General features: G+C 54.9%; 2 protein-coding genes across 8 annotated transcripts in view; both read left to right on the top strand.

Annotated features, from left to right (window-relative positions):
- Positions 1-3421, top strand: part of AHCYL1 (adenosylhomocysteinase like 1) — a 28281-nt gene extending 24860 nt beyond the window's left edge. For 3 of the 4 annotated variants that reach the window (XM_033080103.1, XM_033080106.2, XM_033080105.2), the window contains exons 15-17: positions 472-550; positions 959-1079; positions 1642-3421. In XM_033080103.1, coding sequence (XP_032935994.1) covers positions 472-550; positions 959-1079; positions 1642-1648 — 207 coding nt within the window. In that variant the 3' untranslated portion in view covers positions 1649-3421. Of the gene's footprint in view, positions 1-471; positions 551-958; positions 1084-1641 lie in introns of those variants that run through there. The other variant, XM_033080104.1, reaches the window with a different exon arrangement.
- Positions 3422-3938: 517 nt separating this feature from the next.
- STRIP1 (striatin interacting protein 1) lies at positions 3939-19216 on the top strand. Of its 4 annotated transcripts, none has more exons than XM_033080303.2 (21): positions 3939-4074; positions 6224-6293; positions 6555-6629; positions 7548-7682; positions 9787-9907; positions 10179-10247; positions 10592-10698; positions 11087-11214; positions 12054-12236; positions 12320-12537; positions 12831-12896; positions 13090-13153; positions 13622-13693; positions 13921-13995; positions 14139-14236; positions 14614-14740; positions 14836-14936; positions 15186-15252; positions 15989-16093; positions 16244-16448; positions 18494-19216. In XM_033080303.2, the coding sequence occupies exons 1-21, from the start codon at positions 4024-4026 to the stop codon at positions 18739-18741; spliced, it is 2385 nt and encodes a 794-aa protein (XP_032936194.1). In that variant the 5' UTR covers positions 3939-4023; the 3' UTR covers positions 18742-19216. The 4 variants fall into 4 exon arrangements, with proteins under 4 accessions (XP_032936194.1, XP_032936192.1, XP_032936193.1 ...); XM_033080301.2 differs by lacking the exon at positions 3939-4074 and adding an exon at positions 4115-4240; XM_033080302.2 differs by lacking the exon at positions 3939-4074 and adding an exon at positions 5869-6141.
- The last annotated feature ends 222 nt before the right edge of the window (positions 19217-19438 follow it).

Here is a 19438-nt window from a genome sequence, read left to right as displayed (position 1 = left end):
TCAGCCCAAGTGGTTGGGGAACAGGACTGTGTTTTTGACTTGGTTCCCAACAGTGGCAGCCAGCACTCAGGGGATGCAGTTTCATCTGTCCTGAAGGAATGACCCTGGTTTTTGGGTGCTGCCAGTTTCTGAGGAGCAGCCCCTTCATTTCCATGTGCTTCAGCAGCTGGGTGGTTTAAGAGGAGAAGAACTGCTAACCCTAAACCATCCTCATGGTTTTCCCTGGGGTGTTGAGCCCAGATGCTGCAAACAAGCTGGATGGCACCTCATCCCTACTCTCTGATCCCTGCAGTGGGATTATGGAGACCCAGACAGGGATGTCCCTGGGGTGGGAGCCTTTCCCTCAAGGCATGCTGAAAATGGTTGCACTGTCCCTCCAGCTCCCTGATCCTTCTGTGCCTTTGTGAGCTTTGTGCTGCCCAAGCTGGTGGCCATTCCTGACTGTTCCCAGCTTCCCTGTGCTCTCCACAGGCTCTGGCTCTGATTGAGCTCTACAATGCTCCTGAGGGCCGGTACAAGCAGGACGTTTACCTGCTGCCCAAGAAGATGGGTGAGTGAAGGAACTGACTTTCCCTGGGGATTCCATGTGCCAGCAGTGTCAGGAGAACTCAAACCTGGCCTGGGAAACACTCCAGAGGGACAGTGAACTCAAGGAAGCCACCAGATGCAGTGACCTTAAAATACATGGGAGTTGTTTGATTTATTTTTGTTAGTGTTCTGCAGCGTGGGAGGCATCCCACACCCTGCAGCCTCCCTTCCCTGGGATTTTCCGTGTCCTCCTTGTGCCTTTAGGGGCACATCCAGCCCAGGCTTGGGCTCAGCTCTGCTTTGGGTGACAGTGAATGTGGGGTGCTGTCCAGCCAGACCTTCCAACCATCACATCCCTGTGCTGTGGTGGGGGATGTGGACCCCCTGACCCCATTTTCCCTGATCCCATTTTCCCTGTTCCCATTCCCAGATGAGTACGTGGCCAGTTTGCACCTGCCCTCGTTCGACGCCCACCTGACAGAGCTGACGGACGATCAGGCCAAATACCTGGGACTCAACAAAAATGGGCCTTTCAAACCCAACTACTACAGGTGAGAGCTGCTGGGGCAGGAGCTCCCAGTTCCCTAGAGTTCTGTCTGCAGCTCCAGGGTGTCCAACAGCAGGAGGATGTGGAGCTGCTGGAGTGTGTCCAAAGGAGGCCATGGAGATGCTTTGAGGGCTGGAGCCCCTCAGGGAGAGCTGGAAAGCTCCCAAGAGAGCTTAGGGCTCCTTCCAGAGCCTACAGGGACTCCAGGAGAGCTGGAGAGGGACTTTGGACAAGGATCTGGAGTGACAGGTGGAGAGGGAATGGCTTCTACTGCCAGAGGGCAGGGTTAGATGGGATGTTGGGCAGGAATTGTTCCCTGTGAGGATGGGCAGGCCCTGGCACAGGGTGCCCAGAGCAGCTGTAGCTGCCCCTGGATCCCTGGAAGTGTCCAAGGCTGGGTTGGACAAGGCTTGGAGCAAGCTGGGATAATGAAAGGTGTCCCTGCCAGTGGAATGAGATAAACTTTAAAATCCCTGCCAGCCCAAATCAGTATGGAATCCCCTGTGCCCTTGCCCTGGCACTGCAGCACCTCCCATGTCCCTCACTGTCCCTTCCTTCTCTCCTAGATACTGACGGGACCATTTCCATGAAGGACCAGACCACACAAGGCAACATTTGAGAGATTATTTTTTAAAATCATTTTTATTTTGGTTTACTTTTTTTTTTCTCATAACCACCACCAGAACCTATTTTTACATTTTATCTGTGATTTTAAGGTCAGGTTTTCTTTTCTCCCCCTTTTCCGTGATCGCATCTGTGTCTGATCTTGCCAGACAACCTGGGATTTGCTTCTTGCTTTCATGTGGCTGAAGCCACCGATTCCCAGCCCTGCCTCCAGGAGGGGCTTTCCCTTTCCTGCTGTGCCAAGGGCACTTCATTCCTGCAGCAATGGTTTATTTTGGCTTTTATTTTATATCTTTTCCCACCTTTCCAGCCCACGTTGGTCTCAGCCGGGCTCCCTGTGGATCCGGAGATGCTCTTCTACCTTATCTTCTATTTCTTTGTGTGGATTATCTGCAACTTCTAAATTGCCTTAAAGAGCCCAGTTTTAGCTGCTAGATCCCTGCTCCGGGTGCTTCCTGGGAGCAGAGTGGCCTGCAGGACACCTGGCAGAGGGGGTGACTGTGCCCAAGCCCAGCCCAGGTCCCTGTGCTGAGGTGGCCCAGGTTTGGTGGCCACTGGCCTGGGTTTGCTGGCCACCTGGGTCCAGGGGAGTTCAGTGTTTCAGGGTGCTAATCTGAATCCGGATGGGGGTCGCTTTCCCAGCATTGTCCTCATCTCTCCTAGGTTTTTTGTTTGTTTTTTGTTTTTTTTTTAGCCAAACTGCACCTTAATTGAGTTTTAAACATTTTTTTTTTCCGTTTGTTTATTTGGTTTTTTTTCTTCCTCTTTTCCTTTTTGATCCTTACAGAGATGTTTTAGAGGGCGGAGATGTTTTTAGATGTTCTAAAGAGGAAGCACTGGGGACGTGGCCGCCTTCCCATCTCCCACTGGGAAGTGCTGGGTGGTGTTGAGGGTGTCTGGGGTGGGTTTTGGGGGTGTTCTGCTATTTTTTTTTTTTTTGAGCTGGATGCAGAGATGAGCCTTCCCCCTACCCCAGCCTGGCCCCTCTGCTCCCTGTCGCTGTTTTCCTCACCCTCTCCCCGTGTGTCCCAGCTGCTCCCATCACCTCCTCCATGCCCTCCCTGCCGGCATTTCCCTTTCCCAGCTTGTTCTGGGGTGTGGGAAGCTCCTTCCAACCCACTGAGATTTCTCTTGGCTTTTTTTATCCTCCCCAAATCAAGGGAGGGAAGGAGCTGCTGGCACCTCTCTGATCGTGGAGCTGCTCCTTCCCCCCTTGGCAGGGATCCACCTGGACGGGTCCTTCCCAGGGATTTGCAGGTCTGGGAGTGCAAAGCTCCTTGGGAGTGTCCAAGAGATGGGAGAGGTGCTGAGATCATCCCTCTCTCATCCCCTCCTCCATGTCCTCTGACTGTTCCTCTCTCCCACCCTGCTGCTCTCCTCCTGGACGGTCGCTCTATTGATTGTGGGGATCACCTGCCTCATTCCCCCACAGACCCTGGGATCACCTGGCTCCTCTCCACCATCCCCCAGCCCTCCCTGGGGACAGCTTAGCGTTTGTGGGAAGGATGGGGAGCATCCCCCTTCCCTGTGAGCCCCCTCCCACCCATCCCGGGTGGAATCTCGGCTCAAGGGCTGTGTCTGGATAAGCCATGGCGGCGGCAGCGTCGGGCCGGGACTGAGAGGTTTATTTTGTATAGGAATGATTTTTAATGAATGCAATATTAATCCTTGCAGATGAGCAATAAATCATTAAAGTCTAATTAAACTATTAGGAAAAATGAAGTGCTTTTGGTTGTGGGTGGTTTATTTGAGTTGTTCCCGAGCCCAAGGGCAGGGCTGGAATCTCCCTTTGGCCACCTCGGGGTGGGGATTGGGTCCTGCCAGAATGTTCTGAGTATTGCCACAACTCTAGATTTTGGGGTCTCACCCTCTTTTAAGCCCAACAGAGCACCTTAGTTCGGGGTTTAAACCCTGTAAGGTTCCTCTGTCGTGGCCCAGCTCCCCTCTGAGCCCCACCCGGTCCCTCCTCTCCGGGGTCCGAGCCCTCCCAGCCCCTTCCCTGGAGGATTGCTTTGTTCCCGGCCCTGCAGGTTGGGATCTGCCTGTTCCTGCCACTCCCAACATGGCGGCCTGCAGCGCCCGGGCCCTGAGGCGAGGGCGGAAGTGCCACACCCGGCATGGCCGCTCCCAGGGCCGCGCCGCACCCAAGATGGCCGCGCGGGGGCGGAGCCCGCCGCCTGGCCGTGTGTCGCTCCGTCCGTGGCCGCCGGGGGCGGGCAGTGCCGGCCGTGACGCGGCCGCCACGGCGGAGCGGCGGGAGCAGCGGGCAGAGCTGCATCGCACCCACCGGAGACACCGGTTCTCCCCCAGGTGCCACTCCCAACATGGCGGCGGCGCTGCCCCGGCTCTCCCTACCGCTCCCGCGAGAGGAGGGGGTGAGTCCTCGCGAGAGCTCGGCGCGGCGGAGCGGCCGACATGGAGCCGAGTGGCGGCCCCGGGCCGGGCCCGGTCCCGGTCCCGGGGAACAACAGGGGCCGCGGTGGGGCGGCCGCGCCCGGGAGGGGCCGCGACTTGGCCCGGCCGCCGCGCAAGGACTCCGAGGTCAGCGCCGCCGCCGGGAGCGGGGTGGCCTTCCCGGGCGGGGCGGGCCGCGCCGGGCCTCGTCCAGGGCCTGCCCATGGGTGCCGGTGCCCAGGGGCGGTGCCCGTGTCCGGTCGGTGCCGGTGCCCGGGGGTGCCGGTGCCCGGGGGTGCCGGTGTCCGTGTCCGGCTCTTCCAGCCCGGCTTGGGCACGCCTTCCCTGGGACCAGCCCGGGACCAGCCCGTCTGCTGGCTCCAGTGCTGCAGTGCTGGTCCCAGGGCTGGTCCCAGGGCTGGTCCCTCGGTACCGCTTCCCTGGCGCAGTGGCCCCGGGCTGTGGAGCCGAGAGGCCTCTCCCTGCCCGGCCTACTCGGAGCTTGGGCTCCCCGGACCCTGCCTGGTCTCGGTCGGTGCCGCTGTGGCTGGGCTGGGGCGCCAGGGTGGCTCTGCTGGTTCCAAACCGGAGTGACAGGGCTGTGCCGGGGCTCTCACAGCCCAGCCGGGGCTTTTCTCGGTGTTGCTGGTCGGTACCAGCGCGGGGTGGGGTGTCGGGTCCGTCTGCAGTGCTCGGACCGGGGATGTATCCAGCAAGAGGTGACCAGCATCCCCAAAGACACCCCGCGGTCCTGGAGTCACCCTGAGCCTTGGGGGAGCTGAGGTATCCCGGGGCTTTTCCAAAGCGTTTCATTCTTGGGATGGCCCCAGAGTTGTTGCACCCACGGGTTCTTCAGAAAGGTCCCTGGAATGCCAGGGGAGGAATACCAGGGGGAATTTTGGAGAGCCTGAGCTTCTGGGGGGGCTCCCAGCAGAGCTGAACCAGCACAAGGCAGGGTTGGAGCTACCTCTCCCTCAGACTCCTGGAATTTGGGATTGTTCTGATGTGGGTCCTCTGTCAGGAGTGGGAGCCCCCAAATGTAGGAGAGTTCTGCTGTGGATTTGCACCTCGTTCAGAGGTGCCCCAAAATTTGTGTGGGTTTGGTTCTGGATGTGCCCCTTCTTCAGGAATGTGTGCCCTAAAATTTATGCTGTGTTCATTCTGCTGTGTCTGGTCTGCTCCTCGCTCAGGTGTGGGTGTCCTGAGAGGGTTCTGGTGTGGTCTGCCCTGTGCTCAGGAGTTTGTGTCCCAAAATCCTATTCAGGGTCTGCTGCTCACTCAGAAGTGGGTGCCCCAAAATCTGGGAGAGTTCTGATGTGGATCTGCCCCTTAATCACGTGTGGGAGGTCCAAAATTCAGGAGAGTTCTGGTGTGGATCTGCCGCTCACTCTGGAGTGGGAATCTCATAATTCAGGAGAATTCTAACCTGGATCTGCCCCTCATTCAGGAGTGGGTGCACCAATATTTGGGATGGTTCTTGTATGGGTCTGCCCCTCACTCAGGACGGGGTGAGGATTCTGTTCTGTATCCTCCCATGCTCAGGAATGGGAGCCTCATAATTCAGGAGAGTTCTGGTGAGGATTTGCCCCGTGCTCAGGATCCTGAAATTTGTGAGGATTTTGCTTGTGCATCTGCCCCCGGGTTGATGTTCCTGACTTCCCTAAAGAGAGCAGATGTTTTGTGCTCCAAAGGTTCTTCTGGATGGTTTTGCAGCCTCACCAGAGCTGTTTGGAGTCGTTTCATCCTCACTAACACCATCTGCTGGGATGGCACAGGGGGATAGCCCAAATTTCCCCAATTTTGTGCGAAATGGGCGAGCTCTGAGAGCTCCCTGATCTCACAGAAGCCTCTCCTGCCTTGTGCCGTGTTTGTTGTGCTTTGGGGGCTCCCCCCGTGCTCTGGGGGTGCTGCAGAGGCTCCCTGCGGCACAGCCGATGGAGACGCAGGAGGTGGGCTGGAGTTGCCTCGGTAACGTTGGTGCTGCTGCTGCAGGAATGTTTTTGGTACCTAAACCGGGAAAACCAGCCCTGGATTTGCAGGAGGATGAGGTGAATTGTGAGTGTTTTCAGGGATTTTGGTTTTCCTGAAATATGTTGTAATGGGACTGATTTTTTTCCCCCATGTTCTCAGGGCTATTCGGAGTCGCCAGACCTGGAGTTTGAATATGCAGACACAGATAAATGGACAGCAGAGCTGTCGGGTAAGGAATTGTTCTGTGATGGATCAATTATTCAACTGTGATTTCCTCTCCTGGCAGAATTAAATGAGCTCTGTCAACTCCAGTATTGCTTTATTATTGTATTTAAACTCTGTATTGATGTTAAAAGGAACAGGATATGTGTGGTTAATATTTTTTGCCATACACTGGGAGTGGTTTTATTAGATTTTGATATTTTGGCTAAAACTGCAGTTCCCAGGGCTGAGTTGCAGCTTGGTGCAGGTTTTCTCCTCTTTTTGGCAGAGCTATACAGCTACACAGAGGGGCCAGAATTCCTGCTTAACCGAAAATGCTTTGAGGAGGACTTCAGGATCCATGGTAAGAGCCTTTTAATGGATTCCTCTCCCCCTGGTGAGGGACAGCAATTTCTCTTCCTGAAGGAGAGGAGCCTGGTGCCAGAGCTCACTGGGGTCTGCAGCTACTCTTGTGGGACAGCTTTGATCTCTGCTCCCTGTGAGCAAGGACAGGAGTCAAGGGAAGGGCTGCAGCTCTGTCAGGGGAGGGTCAGGCTGGATATCAGGAAAGGTTCTTCCCCTAGAGGGTGCTGGGCACTGCCCAGGCTGCCAGAGCTCCAGGAGCGTTTGGACACTGCTGCAGGGACCCAGTGAGATTTTGGGGTGTCCTATGCAGGGCTAGGAGTTGGCAGGTATGATCCTGGAGGGTCCTGTGCAGCTCAGGGTATTCCATGATGGATGGCAGGAGACATCCCTCAGCCTCACACATCCCGGCAGTCCTTCCCCCAGCGGTGCCGTGCTGTGCTCCCTGTGCTGAGTCCAGAACTTGAGTGTTCCCTGGCTCTGCTGTGCTGAGTCCAGAACTCGAGTGTCCCCTGGCTGTGCTGTGCCAGGACTAGAACTCGAGTGTCCCCTGGCTGTGCCCTGCCAAAGCCCTGGCTCTGCCACGCCCAAAACCCTGGCTGTGCTGTGCCCAGCCCCTGGCTCTGCCGGGCCCCAGCCCCTGGCTCTGCCCTGCCCAGCCCTGGCTGTGCCCTGCCCAAAGCCCTGACTCTGCCCTGCCAAAAGCCCTGGCTCTGCCCAGAGCCCTGGCTCTGCCCTGCCCAGCCCTGGCTCTGCCCTGCTCAAAGCCCTGGCTGTGCTGTACCCAAAGCCCTGGCTGTGCCGTGCCCAAAGCCCTGGCTCTGCCCTCCCCAGCCCTGGCTCTGCCCTGCCCAGCCCTGTCCCTGCCGTGCCCAAAGCCCTGTCCCTGCCGTGCCCAAAGCCCTGCCTTGCTCTGCAGTGCGGGACAGGAGGTGGCCGGAGCTGGAGCGGACGCAGCACCGCACCCACGCCATGCGCCTGCTGGACGGGCTGGAGGTGACGGCGCGCGAGAAGCGGCTGCGCGTGGCCCGCGCCATCCTCTACGTGGCACAAGGTGACACCTCTGCCCTGGGTTTGCCCCTCTGCTAGGGCCACAAAATTATAATCTAGAGGTCCAAAAATAAAAAATCTATTGTGATATAGTAAATATATAGATGTTATATATATTGTACAATATAGTTTATGTATATTGTACAATGTATTTATACAATTAGATATACAATTGTATGTGTTATATATACATACACACCTTATAGCTAGTGTATATTTAAGTAATATAAAACCCCTTTATGTTCATAAGGTTTTAATATTATTTATATATAGATGAATATTTATGTATAAAGATAATAAAGATAAAATATATCTTTATATTTATATATTTAAATACAAAAATATATTTCAATATAATATATAAATATATGAAAATATGCTTCAATATATAAATATTAATATGAATAAATATAACAACTATTAAAGATACATAAGATGTATTTATACATCTTATATATATTTCATATATTGTATATTGTATATATACTATATAATATGCAATATGTAACATATAGTTTTGTATTATATATGGTATAATATATATTGTATTATATATGTATTGTAGATTATGTTGTGCTATGTATTAGAATTATATATTTTTATGTATATATTATAGATGAGATTATATTGTAATTTGTCTCATATATGAGATAATTATATATATAATGATATATATTTATATAAACATATAAAATACATATTAACATATAAATATATAAATATATATGTGTGTATAATAGATATAATTTTATTTATAATTACATATAAAATATAATTCTATTATATCTACAATAAGCATTTTTATATATATACTATATATGAGACATAGTGCAATATAATCTCACATATATAGTATATACATAAAAATATTTAATTGTAGTGTGTTTACTGCATGTAATACTTAATACAATATAGTCTACAATACATATATAATGTACTGTATATAACATATAATATATAATATATATTGTATATTATGTTATATATTACATGTTATGTCTTACATATAATACATTGTGTATATATTTATACATTCTGGATTATATATTAAATTCTATATGTATTTATATATTATATTATATGAAGTCTATACTATTAGTATTATATATTATACATTATAGCAATATGTTGTATATATTGGATTTAATATATCAATATATATAATGAATATATAATGAATATATAGTAATAATATGCTACAATAATTACTATTTTTAATATACATTTTAATATATTGTATATTTTAATGTATAATATTTTGAACAATTTTCGTTCCTTGGGGATTTCATTCCACCTGGGATGTGTGGAATGAAGCTGAACCTCATGGGACTCTCTAGTTCAGAGCAGTTTGGCCCAAATGTGGCTGATTTCCTGTGTTAGCCCAGCTGTGCAGAGCTGGAATGGGTTACCCAGTGAGAACAGTTCCATGTCTGCAACCCAGTTTTTCCTCAGTTTTCCCAAAGTGCTGGGGATCCATGGGCTGGGATCAGCAGGGTGTGTTTCCCATGCCGTGTGCTGGGGATCCATGGGCTGGGATCAGCAGGGTGTGTTTCCCATGCCATGTGCTCTGGATCCATGGGCTGGGATCAGCAGGGTGTGTTTCCCATGCCATGTGCTCTGGATCCATGGGCTGGGATCAGCAGGGTGTGTTTCCCATGCCATGTGCTCTGGATCCATGGGCTGGGATCAGCAGGGTGTGTTTCCCATGCCATGTGCTGGGGATCCATGGGCTGGGATCAGCAGGGTGTGTTTCCCATGCCATGTGCTGGGGATCCATGGGCTGGGATCAGCAGGGTGTGTTTCCCATGCACAGTGCTGGAGATCCTTGGGGCTGGGATCAGCAGGGTGTGTTTCCCATGCCATGTGCTCTGGATCCATGGGCTGGGACCAGCAGGGTGTGTTTCCCATGCCATGTGCTCTGGATCCATGGGCTGGGATCAGCAGGGTGTGTTTCCCATGCCATGTGCTGGGGATCCATGGGCTGGGACCAGCAGGGTGTGTTTCCCATGCCATGTGCTGGGGATCCTTGGGGCTGGGATCAGCAGGGTGTGTTTCCCATGCCATGTGCTCTGGATCCATGGGCTGGGATCAGCAGGGTCTCCTCACAGGCACCTTCGGGGAGTGCAGCTCTGAGGCCGAGGTGCAGGCGTGGATGAGGTACAACATCTTCCTGCTGCTGGAAGTGGGAACCTTCAACGCCTTGGTGGAGCTGCTCAACATGGAAATTGAGTGAGTACTGTGGGAAAACACTTCAGGAGTGGCTCTGGAGTCACCACAGTGACCCCATTGTCCTGGGTGGATGTGTCATGTAGGATTATACCTGATTTATCCTGAAATTCCCCATGAATCAAACTGCCTGGCAGCAAACTGCAGCTCTGCTCCTCTTCCCGTGGCTGCACTGGGAGCAGGGAGTTCATGGCAGCAGTGTCTGTCTCAGTGGAGTGCCCATGCCAGAGTTTGAATTCCCCCAAATTCCCTCTGAACTCTTCTCCCTCCACAGCAACAGCGCAGCCTGTTCCAGTGCCGTGAGGAAACCGGCCATTTCCCTGGCTGACAGCACTGACCTCAGGTAAGGAGTCACAATGGGGGCACCAGGAGAGGGGCCAGGGTTTTCTGGGAGCTTTGGGAGGCTGGGACAGGCACTGGAAGGGGTCCCAGCTCTGAGAGTTTCCACAGGTGCATAGTAGGAATGGGACAGATGGGGGATATGAAACAGTAAAATTTGGGAAAGCAGGTTTTTTCCTGTTTGGACTTGCAGAGACTTTCCCCCCAGTGCCTGTGTGCTGGTGTGGAGCAGGTACATTAATTGTGGCTATGGGCTGGGTTGCTCCAGCTTCTCCCTGAGCCATGAGTGCTGACAGTGCTCCCATGACTTACCCCAGTCTCTGGGATTCAGCTGCTCTTTTTCTGCAGGGTGCTGCTGAACATCATGTACCTGATTGTGGAGACTGTGCGCCAGGAGGCCGAGGGGGACAAGCCTGAGTGGAAGAGCATGAGGCAAACCTTCCGAGCAGAGCTGGGTGAGGAGCAGGGATGGCTCCCAGGGCTGGAGACAGTGATGTGGGGTTGGGCTCTGGGAGTCAGATAATAGTGACTGGCAGCACTGGGTTGGTTTCTGCTTGACTTGTGGGGCAGAGGGAGGTGAGCACAGGAAGCCATCCAGCCTTTTCTGCTGCTGGGTGCTCTCTCCCTGGAGAAAAAAACCTGAATATTGGAGCTGTTGTTTCCTCTCAACATAGAGGTAAGAAATCATGGAGTTTATGAGGCCTTGGAAGGGGAGAGGGGGCTGTCTGAGGTGAGGTGAGGGTCTTGGAGCTGATGGGGAGGAGGGTGCAGGAGCTGGTGATGCTGGGATTGGGGTGAGGCCAGGGATGAGGGATTGCTGGCTATGGTGCTGTGTGTTTCCAGGAGCCCCCCTGTACAACAATGAACCCTTCTCTGTCATGCTCTTTGGGATGGTGACCAAATTCTGCAGTGGCCATGCTCCACACTTCCCCATGAAGAAAGTGCTGCTTCTGCTCTGGAAGACTGTGCTGGTAAGGAGAGGATGTGGGATGTGTGGTTGGATACTTGGCAGAAGAAGGAATTCTACTCTCAGAGTTGGCTGTAATTGCTCCATCCTCTTGTTCTGGTGTTCAGTTTTCCTTTAAACCCAACCCTGGGGTTTCCCCTATAGGATAGACCCAAAGCAAGGTCCCTGCCTAGGGAAAGGAGAGCCCTGACCATTGCAGTTGTGGATGCCTGGACATCCTCCTGTCTCTCCTGCCTCTCTCAGTGCAAAGAGGAGCACAGGACAGGCAGCTCCTATTTGAAACCCTGAGGAGAGATTTGGGCCCCTCATGACAAGAGAGATTTTGAGGGGCTGGAGTGTGTCCAGGGTGGGGAACAGGGTGGGGAAAGGATCTGGAGCAGCTGAGGGAGCTGGGGGGTCTCAGCCTGGAGTAAAGGAGGCTCAGGGGGACCTTTTAGTTCTGCAACTCCCTGACAGGAGGAGGCAGCCAGGTGGGGGTCAGGCTCTGGTCTCAGGGAACAAGGGACAGGACAAGAGAAAACGACATCAAGCTGTGCCAGGAGAGGTTTAGGTTGAATATTGGGAAATTTCTTTCATGGAAAGAGTGGTCAGGCATTGGCATAGGCTGCCCAGGACAGTGTTGGAGTCACCATCCCCAGGGGGATTTAAAGGACATGTAGATGTGGCACCTGGGGACATGGATTAGTGGTGGCCTTGGCAGTGCTGTGGGAGCAGTTGGACTCTGATCTCAGAGGGTTTTTCCAACCTGAATGATTCTGTGATGCTGCAAAGTGAGTTTGGGAAGGGCATGTGTAGATGCCCCTGGAGCTCCCCATACTCACCATGCTGTGGTGTCCCTTGCAGTGCACCCTGGGAGGCTTTGAGGAGCTGCAGAGCATGAAGGCAGAGAAGAGGGAGATGCTGGGGCTGCCACCCCTGCCCGAGGACAGCATCCAGGTGATCCGCAACATGCGCGCGGCCTCCCCGCCCGCCTCCGCCTCCGACCTCATCGAGCAGCAGCAGAAACGCGGCCGGAGGGAGCACAAGGTGGGGACAGGGACATCAGGGAGGGCACTGCTGGGCTCTGGCTTTCTTTTCAGGATGTTCCCTTCCCACTCTCCCTGCTCCAGGCCCTCATTAAGCAGGATAACCTCGATGCCTTCAACGAGCGGGATCCGTACAAAGCTGATGACTCCCGTGAGGAGGAAGAGGAGAATGATGATGACAACAGCCTGGAGGGAGAGACCTTCCCCCTGGAACGGGATGAAGTGATGCCCCCCCCTACCCAGCACCCCCCCAGCGACCGCATCACCTGCCCCAAAGGGCTGCCCTGGGCCCCCAAGGTCCGGTGAGTCAGGGGCTCCCTGAGGAGAGCTGGAGCAGGGTCAGGGAAACAGAGGCTGTTGGGTGTTGGCTGTTGGGATGTTGAATTCAGATCCCTGAATCTCAGCAGGAGTGTAGGGAGGGTGTTTGGGATGGGGTGGTCACTGTGATGGCTGTTTTCTTGTGGGGTTGGCTGGGCACCCTTTACCTGCCCACAAGGCTTTTCCCTGTGCCTGGGCTGTACCTTTCCCTGTGCCTGGCTGGGCATCTTCCAGATGTGCAGGAAGATGTGACTCTTCCCTTTCCCCTTTGCTGCAGGGAGAAGGACATTGAGATGTTCCTGGAATCCAGCCGCAGCAAATTCATCGGCTACACGCTGGGCAGGTGGGTTCAGAGCCAGCCCAGTGCTGCCACTGGGGGTGGCCTGTGGGAGGGGCCAGTCTGGGGGCTGCTTTTGTCTCTACATGGCAGCAGGGAAGGCTTTGGCTGGCTGGTCCATGGCTTTATCCCTGGGTGGTCTCTGCCCCACCCCTGGGTGCTCAGCCCTGCTCTCAGCCTGACTCTTTCCCTCCTCCAGTGACACCAACACCGTGGTGGGCTTGCCCAGGCCCATCCATGAGAGCATCCGCACCCTGAAGCTGGTGAGTTAAGGAATTCCTCCAGCCCCTGCTGCTGTGTGGGTGCCCCTTGCCCATCTCCCTGCTCCCATCACAGCTCAGGGTGGATTTTCCTGACCATCTTCCCCTTCCTCCACCCAGTGATGAGAGAGCAGCCTTAAGCTTTCTTCTCATCCAGGACTCACAGGTTGTCTGAGCACCTTCCTTAGGGTGTTCCATCCCTTCCTTAGGGGCTCCATCCCTTCCTTAGGGGATTTTATCCCTTTCTTAAGGGTCTCCATCCCTTCCTTAGGGAGCTCCATTCCTTCTTTTGCTTTTGTCCCTTTCTGAAGGGGTTTTTTCCCTTGTCCCAGACCTGAGCCCAGCAGCTCCCACCCTGCACATCCACACAGGTCACCCCTGGGACAGGGGTGTGGGAGGGATGGAGCAGATGGTGGGAGCAGGCTGGGGACAGCACTGGGGGCTGTGGTGACCTGTCCTGTCCCCCTGCAGCACAAGTACACATCCATTGCTGAGGTACAGGTGCACATGGAAGAGGAGTACCTGCGCTCCCCGCTCTCTGGAGTGAGTGTGGGCATGGGATGGGATGGAGATCCTGGGCTGGGAGCTGGGGACATTTGGTCCTGCCAGTTTTTTTGAGGGGCTGAGGGGTTTGTTTTGCTGGGGAGGGGGTTCTCTGTGGCAGAGGGGGTTGGGGCAGGAGTTGGGGGTATCCTGCCCTTGGGTTCATGCCCCATGGTGCTGGTGGCAGCTCCTCAGGGATGTGGTTTTCTGGTCTCTCCTGGCACCAGGGGGAAGAGGAAGTGGAGCAAGTCCCTGCAGAGATCTTGTACCAGGGCCTGCTGCCCAGCCTGCCCCAGTACATGGTGAGCTGGGGAGCACTGGGATCTACTGGATCAGTCCCTTTCCAGTGATGCATGCCAGGTTTTCACCCCCTGCCCTGTTCCTCCCTCCTGCAGTGGGGAAAGGGTCTGTTCCCATTCCCCCTCAATCTCTCCCTTCTTCCCAGATTGCTCTGCTGAAGATCCTGCTGGCTGCAGCCCCTACCTCCAAAGCCAAGACAGACTCCATCAACATCCTGGCAGATGTCCTGCCGGAGGAGATGCCGTGAGTGGCTGTGGAGCAGAGGGGCTGGCTGGGGCTGGGGAGGGAGGGAGGGATGAGAGGGAGCTGCAGGAGTGACCAGGGCTGGGCTGGGGCTCCCTGGGGGATGTGAGCCTGCTCTGCCCTGCATTGTGCCCTGCAGGAGCTGGGAGGGGCAGACCTTGCCCCAGCCCAAGGGCTATGGAATCATGGCATGTTTTGGGTGGGAAGGGACCTTAAAGCTCATCCACTTCCACCCCCTCCCTTTGGCAGGGACACCTTCCACTAGACCAGGTTAGGCTTGGACACTTCTAGGGGCTGGGCAGCCACAACTTCCCTAGACAGCTTGTGCCACCCTGAGAGGGAAGAATTGCTCCTGATGCAGCCCCTGTGTCCCTCAGGACCACGGTGCTGCAGAGCATGAAGCTGGGTGTGGATGTCAATCGGCACAAGGAGATCATTGTCAAGGCCATCTCTGCTGTGCTGCTGCTCCTGCTCAAGCACTTCAAGCTCAACCACATCTACCAGGTGAGGTGGGAGGAGTCCAGCTGTACCCACGGGCCTTTGGGCACGGCAGGACCCTGAGGGGGTCCCTGTTCACCCACATTTCTGCTCCCCCTCAGTTTGAGTACATGGCCCAGCACCTGGTCTTTGCCAACTGCATCCCGCTCATCCTCAAGTTCTTCAACCAGAACATCATGTCCTACATCACTGCCAAGAACAGGTGAGGGACAACGCTGCCCACCTGCATTCCTGGGGGATGTGGGGAGGGATCCATGTTTCTTTGGTCCCTCTGCAGTCTCTCCCTGGTAATGGCTCAGGCAGACCTGGAAAGTTCCCTGCAGTGGGTGGGAAGTGGGAGCTGCATGGTCCCCAGGCAGGGGGGATCTGGGGGAACAGCATGACCACCCCTCTCCTCCCCAGGCAGGGGGGATCTGGGGGAACAGCATGACCACCCCTCTCCTCCCTGCAGCATCTCCGTGCTGGACTATCCCTACTGTGTTGTGCACGAGCTGCCAGAGCTGACAGCAGAGAGCCTGGTGAGTCCTGCTGGGACAGCCCTGGCACCTGGGCTGCTTCCTGGGGGAATTTGGGGTGCAGGGAGGCAGCAGGGCTCCAGCACCCAGCTCTTGCACTCTCAGCTCTCCTGTGCTTGGCCCCTGCTGCTGCTGCTGGGATTTTGGAGAGGGGGATGGAGATGGCAGGTGTCTGCTGGGGTGGAGTGTCCAGAGAAGGGAATGGAGCTGGGAAAGGGGCTGGAGCACCAGGAGAGGCTGAGAGACCTGGTGGGGGACTCAGCCAGGAGGCTCAGGGAGAACCTTCTGGCTCTGTACAACTCCCTGACAGGAGGGTGGATCTGGGGGTTCAAATTCTAGTCCCGAGGAACAAGGGACAGGACAAGAGAAAATGGCCTCAAGCTGTGCCAGGGGAAGGTCAGGTTGGATACTGGAGAAAAATTCTTTGTGGAAAGGATGGTCAGGCACTGCTACAGGCTGGCCAGGGCAGTGTTGGAGTCACCATCCCTGGAAGTGTTCAGGGTGTGTGGGTATGGATGTGGCACTTGGGGACAGGGATTACTGGTGGCCTTGGCAGTGCTGGGGGAACACTTGGACTTGATGATCTCAGAGGACTTTTCCAATCTTAACAATTCCATGTCTGGATGATTCCATGCTCACATGGTGTGCTGTCCCCTTTGGATGTGACTCCTCAGATCACCACAGCCTCTCCCCATCCCCTCTCCAACCCCTTGGCTGACCCTGATGTCCTTCCCCACAGGAAGCTGGAGACAACAACCAGTTCTGCTGGCGGAACCTCTTCTCCTGCATAAACCTCCTGCGCATCCTGAACAAGCTGACCAAGTGGAAGCACTCCCGCACCATGGTGAGGCCTGGGGGTGCTCTGGAGCTCAGCACAGCCAGGCACTGCACTGGGGATAACTTGGGACAGCCCAAGGGGATTGAGGAACGAGCAGGGGGATGGAGGAGGGGTAGCACTGGAATCCATCGCAGTGGATCTGGGAATGTTTGGCAGATGCTGGTGGTGTTCAAATCAGCACCGATCCTGAAGCGGGCCCTGAAGGTGAAGCAGGCCATGATGCAGCTCTATGTGCTGAAGCTGCTCAAGGTGCAGACCAAGTACCTGGGCAGGCAGTGGAGGAAGAGCAACATGAAAACCATGTCAGCCATTTACCAGAAAGTGCGGCACCGCCTCAACGACGACTGGGCCTACGGCAACGGTACAGCCTGGCATCCCTGTGTCCCTGGCATTCCTGAATTCCTGTGTCCCTGGCATCCCTGTGTCCCTGCATCCCTGTGTCCCTGGCATTCCTGGCATCCCTGTGTCCCTGGCATCCCTGTGTCCCTGGCATTCCTGGCATCCCTGTGTCCCTGGCATCCCTGTGTCCCTGGCATTCCTGGCATCCCTGTGTCCCTGGCATCCCTGTGTCCCTGGCATTCCTGAATTCCTGCATCCCTGTGTCCCTGGCATTCCTGGCATCCCTGTGTCCCTGGCATCCCTGTGTCCCTGGCATTCCTGAATTCCTGCATCCCTGTGTTCCTGGCATCCCTCCATCCTGGCATCCCTGTGTCCCTGGCATTCCTGAATTCCTGTGTCCCTGCATCCCTGTGTCCTTGGCATTCCTGCATCCCTGTGTCCCTGCATCCCTGTGTCCCTGGAATTCCTGGCATCTCTGCATCCCTGTGTCCCTGGCATCCCTGAATTTCTGAATTCCTGCATTCCTGGCATTCCTGCATCCCTGTGTCCCTGCCATTCCTGGCATCCCTGCATTCCTGGCATGCCTGTGTCCCTGGCATTCCTGAATTCCTGCATTCCTGGCATCCCTGTGTCCCTGGCATTCCTGTGTCCTTGTGTCCCTGGCATCTCTGAATTCCTGCATCCCTGCCATCTCTGTGTCCCTGGCATCTCTGCATCCTGGCATTCCTGCATCCCTGTGTCCCTGTGTCCCTGGCATCCCTGTGTCCCTGGCATCCCTGAATTCCTGTGTCCCTGCATCCCTAGCATCCCTGTCATTCCTGCATCCTGCATCCCTGGAATCCCTGGCATCCCTGTATCCTGGCATCCCTGCATCCCTGCATTTCTGGCATCCCTGCATCCCCACATCCCTGGCATTCTTGCATTCCTGGCATTCCTGCATCCCTGACATCCCTGCATCCCCACATCCCTGACATCCCCACATGCCTGCATCCCTGCATCCCCACATCCCCACATCCCTGGCATCCCTGGCATTCCCAGCCCTCCCCCTTCGGGGTCTATGCTCCAGTTTCACCCTTTGGGGCTTGGGCAGGTGTGCTGTGCTGTGCTGGGCTGACCTCGGTGCACCTTGGCTGATTGAACTGGCCAGGTGCCCACCACGCTGCTCTATTGCTCCCTTTCCCAGCTGGACAGGGCAGAGAAAATCAGAGGGGAAATCACTTGTAGGTTGAGATAAGTAGTTTAGTACAGCAAGAGCAGTAAAAAGAAGTTTGTTCTCTCCTTCCCATCAGCAAGTGATATTCAGGCACTTGTGAGAAGCTGGGCTGCAGCACGTGGAGTGGCTGCTCTGGAAGGCATATGTTTTAAATAACAAATGTCCCATCATTCCTCCTCCTTTCCTTAGCTTTTCTATCTGATCTGACATCACAGAGTCTGGAATATTCCTGTGACTAATTTGGGTCAGCTGGCCTGTGTCCCCTCCCAGGATCTTGCCCACTTCCATGCTTGATGGAGTGGGAATGCTGGGAGATGGTGCTGGTGCTGTGCCTGTGGTGGGGGTGCTGGAAGGGATGGGGGAGCTGTTGGTTCCTGGCTCTGCACTTTGTGGGAGTGCCTACAAACACCTTTCCCAGGGGTGAGGGGGCTGGGGCTGTATGGATTCTCCAAAGGGTATTCCAGACCCTGTGACATCATGGTCAAAAAATAAAATGGGTGAGTAGGGGGAAGAAGGAGGAATTGGGGGATATTGGGAGTGATGGTGTTTGTCTTCCAAGTCACCATTGCCTGGGATCCTGAAGTGCTGAACACCTGCCTGCAGGTGAATTAAGCAGGGAATTAATTCCCAGTTTTTCTTTCCTTGTGTTGCACAGCTTTTGCTTTCTTTATTAAGCTGCCTTTATCCCAACCCACCACTTTCCCAGCTTTGACCCTCCTGATTCTTCCTGCTCCGGCTGATGGGGGAATGAACAAGCAGCTGCATGGGGCTGGGGTTAAAGCAGCACACCGAGGGCTTTGGGCTGGCTGAGGAGTCCCCAGCCCCTCTCTGACTGCTCTCATCCCTGTTCCCAGACCTGGATGCCCGTCCCTGGGATTTCCAGGCAGAGGAGTGTGCCCTGCGTGCCAGCATCGAGCGCTTCAACGCGCGCCGCTACGACCGGGCCCACGGCAACCCCGACTTCCTGCCCGTGGATAACTGCCTGCAGAGTGTGCTGGGCCAGAGGGTGGAGCTGCCCGAGGATTTCCAGGTCAACTACGACCTGTGGCTGGAGAGGGAGGTGTTCTCCCGGCCCATCTCCTGGGAGGAGCTGCTGCAGTGAGGGACTGCACACAGGGAGCAGGATGGGCTGCTTGGAGAGCTGGAGGCTCGGCTGCTGTCACAGGGCAGGGCAGCGAGGTCTGGGGGGGCTGTGGGGTGGCTGCACTGCTGTGGTGGGCTTGGGGAGAGGATGAAGCTGGGGGGTCCTTGCTGAGAGCACATCATGCCCCTCTGCCTCCTTCCAGGCTCATCCCAAAGCTGGGGGTGCCCTGGGGGTTTCCTGGTGGGTGGGGGATCTGTGCCCACCCCATGTGATGCATTCAGAGGCACCACCCTTCTCGTGCCCCCCCAGCCAGAAGGGGAGCAGGTGGCAGTGTGGGAGCAGGGTCCTTGGGTGGGACACCAGGCTGGCCCTGCCCAGCCCCTCTGGGGGGTTAGGGAGGCTGGGGGGGCCTGAGGGGCTGGGGTGGCCTCCCCTCACCCCACGAGGGGTGCAGGAGCTGTACATATATTATATATATTTGGTGATACCTCTACCCTGAGTGTGGCTGGGCTCTGTCTGTGTCCCTGACCATCCTGCCTGGATGAGAGTTCCTCATGCTGTGTCCTTGTCCCCACTCATCCCTCAAATCCTGGGGGGTACATGGCCTCCCACCAGAAGGTTTCATCTTATCTTGCACCCAGGTCCATTGTTGTGGGGGGGTTGGCAGCCTCAGAGGGAGCAGCTTATTGCAGGGATTTGCCTGTCCCATTCACTG

The sequence above is a fragment of the Catharus ustulatus genome, chromosome 25 (assembly GCF_009819885.2).
Source record: "Catharus ustulatus isolate bCatUst1 chromosome 25, bCatUst1.pri.v2, whole genome shotgun sequence".
NCBI lineage: Eukaryota > Metazoa > Chordata > Aves > Passeriformes > Turdidae > Catharus > Catharus ustulatus.
The sequence above is the reverse complement of the archived record's forward strand: the minus strand, read 5'-3'. Positions and strand labels throughout refer to the sequence as shown.

What these genes read in the sequence shown, in the direction of transcription:
- STRIP1 (XM_033080301.2), top strand. Translation starts at nt 4,115, where the DNA reads ATGGAGCCGAGTGGCGGCCCCGGGCCGGGCCCGGTCCCGGTCCCGGGG. An exon ending in CTGCTCAACATGGAAATTGA is followed by an intron (nt 9,908 to 10,178) that starts GTGAGTACTGTG and finishes CTCCCTCCACAG; the next exon opens with CAACAGCGCAGCCTGTTCCA. An exon ending in GGAAGCACTCCCGCACCATG is followed by an intron (nt 16,094 to 16,243) that starts GTGAGGCCTGGG and finishes AATGTTTGGCAG; the next exon opens with ATGCTGGTGGTGTTCAAATC.